Here is a 4,297-nt window from a genome sequence, read left to right as displayed (position 1 = left end):
ACATTGGAAAATGTGATTGTATATATGCTTCAGGGCTATCAACCTATATCAACCATATTGGTAAATGTGGTTGCAAATAAAACTAACCAATTCTACCTATATACTATTACAAGTGAAAATAAATATAAATTAATACTTGTATTCACTTTGTCTCATCTTTTAAATCTATATATTATTGCAAGTGAAAATAAATATAAATTAATACTTGTATTCATTTTATTCATTTATGTTATGTCCTTTTTTACTGCTATTACTTTTTTTGTAATGAGCTTGACATCTACCAAATTTGAATCCAACTATAGTTCTATGTGAGTATGATTTAATTTTGTCAAATCTGTGAACAAAAAAAATTCCTTTCGGACTTGTCTCATTACACACATTTTCTTATGGATAATCGATGCCACAATACATTGCACTTGGAGCTCCCATTACACACATTTTTCTTATGGATAATCGATGCCGCAATACATTGCACTTGGAGCTTGTCATAAATTTATCTAAGTAAACTAATTTATTGCCACTAGAATATCCCATATGCTTTCTGCCATTGTTTTCTCGATGCGAGCTGAAGAACGGCAGTTGTGCTTAAGAATGACTGGTAGGAACATGAGACGCCCTCTAAAACTATAACACAAACTCAATATAATATGGGCTCCGTGGCGAGATCGAAGGATTGAATAATTACAATAAGGACAGCAGAACATTAACAGCTAAATTATATCAACATGTTAACGTGGAAATACATTTTTGGCACAATTGACCGTCCTTCGCTCTATATTGCCTTCTTCCGGTGAGTCACCAGGCTTTAGTAACTGCATCTACATTTTCTGGTAGGATCACGATGCCCAATTTATTTGAAAAGTGGTTGGAAAAATTGCTATAAAGCTGTGGTCGAGTGGTTTCTCTCTATATATTATCATCCTATTATTGATCTGCGGAGGGGAGAAATCAAGAAGTGGTCTCTGGAAGATATAAGCTGCCGGTTGAGGGTTTGTTGCATCGATTAGGTTATAGATAGATGATGGGTAGATCTCCTGGTTGTTGGAGATATTCAAAACATGAGGAGCGTCTCCAACGCGGGGCTTGGACACCTAGCGAAGACAAGATTTTGATTGAATACATTAAGACTCATGGCATTGGTCAATGGAGAGATCTTCCCAGGAAAGCAGGTGAGACCTTTTACCAATTATGAGTAGATTGACTATGAATAATGCATATTTGCCGACTACCCTGTACAAAAATAAGATCCGTTAGCCTAGAGAGGCGAAGTAGTATACGTGGTTTGATTTACTAGAAATATTGTACCTCACTCTAGCAAATATCTCTGAAGTTTTTCGAATAAATTTTCCTTTCATGAACAAGCTTGAGCTGAAGAAATTTGTTTTTGCAGGTCTCAGACGATGTGGGAAAAGCTGTAGATTGCGTTGGTTGAACTATCTTCGTCCAGATATTAAGCGCGGAAATATTTCCCCCGAGGAAGACGAACTTCTCGTTAGATTACATCGTCTTCTTGGCAATAGGTATCTAATTTTTTCAAAATCTGATGACATTCTAATTTTGTATAGAATGTTTGGAAAAGGCATTTAAACGAATTTAATACAATGATTTCAGTGTGATATATACATAATGTGAAAGGATGATTAATATCACTTGGTATTGTGCAGATGGACATTGATAGCAGGTCGACTCCCTGGTCGGACAGACAATGAAATAAAGAATTACTGGAATACCCAGTTAGGCAAGAGAGTCCAAATGGGTGAATTCGACCTCAAATATCAGGAGGCTTTTAAAGAAAGGGCCATTCCTCCCCCCTCAATTTATGATAAAGGATTCCTACATAAAGATAATGATAGCTATGATATACTACGCTTGAAAACAAGGGCAGTCAGACACTGTGGAAGGGCAATAGTAGATGGAGACAATCTTGACAGTTATGATCATGATTGTGTACCAGATACCCATGATGGTATTAATCAAGAAGAATGCTTGAAAGCAACAAATCATCATGTTGTGGAAATAGATACCTCCAAATCATGGTTCCAATTATTGTTGGAGGATTGCATGGGAGATTATCAGTGCGACCTATTGGAAGAGATTAGTGGGCTTCAACCAAACAGTAGCAATGTAACAGATGATCAGCACCAGCCTCAGTCCCCTTTCGTTAGTCAAAGTATAATATTGCAAGAAAATCATGCTTCTTCTTCTTGTGATTTGATTCAGCAGGAATCCCCACATTCTAAAGATTTTATTTCTTCGTATTTTGGCAGCTTCTTAGATTCGGGGGAGCAGTCTATTCTTCTTTCATAGAATATAGTAGGCCATGTGACTAGGTAGTGCAGTGAGAATATAATTTGGCTTGATGAATTACTTGAACCTTTGCGTTCGGTTCTTCTCGTAAAAGCACTTCATGGTTTTATATTATATATGGATAAATCTTGTAAATATTTTATGCTCCCAAGATTTATTAAGGTATTGTCTCACTTGAAAATGACAAAGGAAGGAGCAAATTTTACAGATACATCGAAATGTTTGAACATTTAAAAACTTGCCTATCGTGATTCACCACACAGGTTTGGGGAATCGTGCATGGGAATCAACCATCGCGGACATAGACTTACTTTGTCATTTACAATATTGACAAAGGCCATGTGCATTGATTACTTAATGCTCAGACTTAGACTTATATATGGAAGTTATTTTACTTCATTATTATAAAGTATAAAGAACATCTTAAAACTCACTTTATCTCAGGAATTTGTTCCTAACAAAGGAGGTATATCATCTTTCATTTAGATGACGATGATGATGATAGTGGTTAACGTCTACTGAGACCAAATTGATCTATCGGACCTATAATTTTCTTAGTTTTTAATTGTTTGGCTCCTGGTCCTTCTTGGCGAGATTGATGTTGTAGCTTTCTTTTTTTTCTCTACGGTCTTCCAACTTCCTATCCTGCATTTCCTTCCTCTCTTCTGGTTCTTGGGACATTGGTGTCTTAGCTTCACAATCTATTGTGTTCGTCCTCTTGAAGATAGATGGAGAAGAAGTTTGGTCTAGGAGATTTGCTTTGTTGTTAAATGAAGATTTATTTTGTGCAGTATTCGAATCCTCATAACTGTTGATGCTTAAGGGGTTGTCGAGTTCACTTTTTTGTCCTTGGGGGGGGATTTCTCCTTGCTTGTCTTGAGAGTTGTTTTTTTTCTTGTGATTCAGAGTTTTCACTAGAGTATTCTTCTTTGATGACAGTGTAGTGTTCTTTTTGTGCTCCTTCCCACCATGTAGATCTGTGGTGGTTTTTTCTAGCACAATTTTTCTGGGAGGCTTTTGGGCAAATTTTGGCTAGATGGCACGTGTCAAAGCAAGATCAACATCTGAAGAAACACTTTCAGAAATATACAAGACAGCAAAATGATCGTGATGTAAGTTTATGCGCAGAGGAAGACATACAACCTTTGGAACAGATCTATTAATAAACAGAAGTCATCCTGAGGATACGGTGGTTTGGGGACCCATCCCCATCCATTTCTAGGTCACCATAGTGAAGATCATTAATTCAATGAGTGGTGCAATGCATTAGAGTGGTGGTTTGGGATCCGTCCCCATCCATTGCCAGGTCACCACAGGGAAGAACATTGATTCAATGAGGGGGCCAATGCTAAACTCTGCATAGTTGATCACTCGGCATAACTATGCTTGGGATATTCTTGTATAAAAATGTGACCAATCAGCATTTTCATTTAAATAACAATGTCATCAAATGGAAGTGAAAGACATTACATTTTAACTCTCTCTAAGAGACACATAACTTGAAATTAGAAAACTTTGCATTTTAACGTTGGTGAGAGAAACATAACTTTGCCTAGTGTAGAGTATGTTAACGGTGTCAAACTAAAAGGTGATGACGAGAGAGAAGATGGTATATTGGTAGCCGCCATTTTACAAAGCAAAGCACACGAGATGATATAATGATAAATGATATTTCAAATGCAAGATATATTTCATTGTCATTTCTCATATTTATATAGATCTATCATTTTAGCCCCATTTCCATTAAAATTGAAGATGGTTTAGATTAGATTTCGTAAAGTAATCATAATGATATTTGTTTTTTTAATTTTATGTTTAAATTTAAAAAATAAAAGTAAAATATTTAGTGATATTTAAAGGTAAGGGATATATTTAATATATTAGGGTGAATGTCCTAAGAATGGTTATATTTTTAGGTTAAATGTAGCTCAAAAAAAATAATTAAATATATATATATTTATATATATAGAATTTAAGTTGTGAAAATTCA

General features: G+C 35.5%; 1 protein-coding gene across 1 annotated transcript; it reads left to right on the top strand.

The window, feature by feature from the left end:
• The first annotated feature begins 911 nt into the window (after window positions 1-911).
• On the top strand, window positions 912-2,628 carry LOC149256528 (transcription factor MYB1-like). Its single transcript, XM_089457454.1, has 3 exons — window positions 912-1,169; window positions 1,391-1,520; window positions 1,665-2,628. The coding sequence occupies exons 1-3, from the start codon at window positions 1,019-1,021 to the stop codon at window positions 2,305-2,307; spliced, it is 924 nt and encodes a 307-aa protein (XP_089313580.1). The 5' UTR covers window positions 912-1,018; the 3' UTR covers window positions 2,308-2,628.
• Window positions 2,629-4,297: the final 1,669 nt, after the last annotated feature.

Source organism: Pinus tabuliformis, chromosome 7 (assembly GCF_031772625.1).
Source record: "Pinus tabuliformis cultivar Carrire ecotype Pingquan chromosome 7, CPIR1, whole genome shotgun sequence".
Lineage (NCBI taxonomy): Eukaryota > Viridiplantae > Streptophyta > Pinopsida > Pinales > Pinaceae > Pinus > Pinus tabuliformis.
This window is presented reverse-complemented; position numbering and strand designations above follow the sequence as displayed.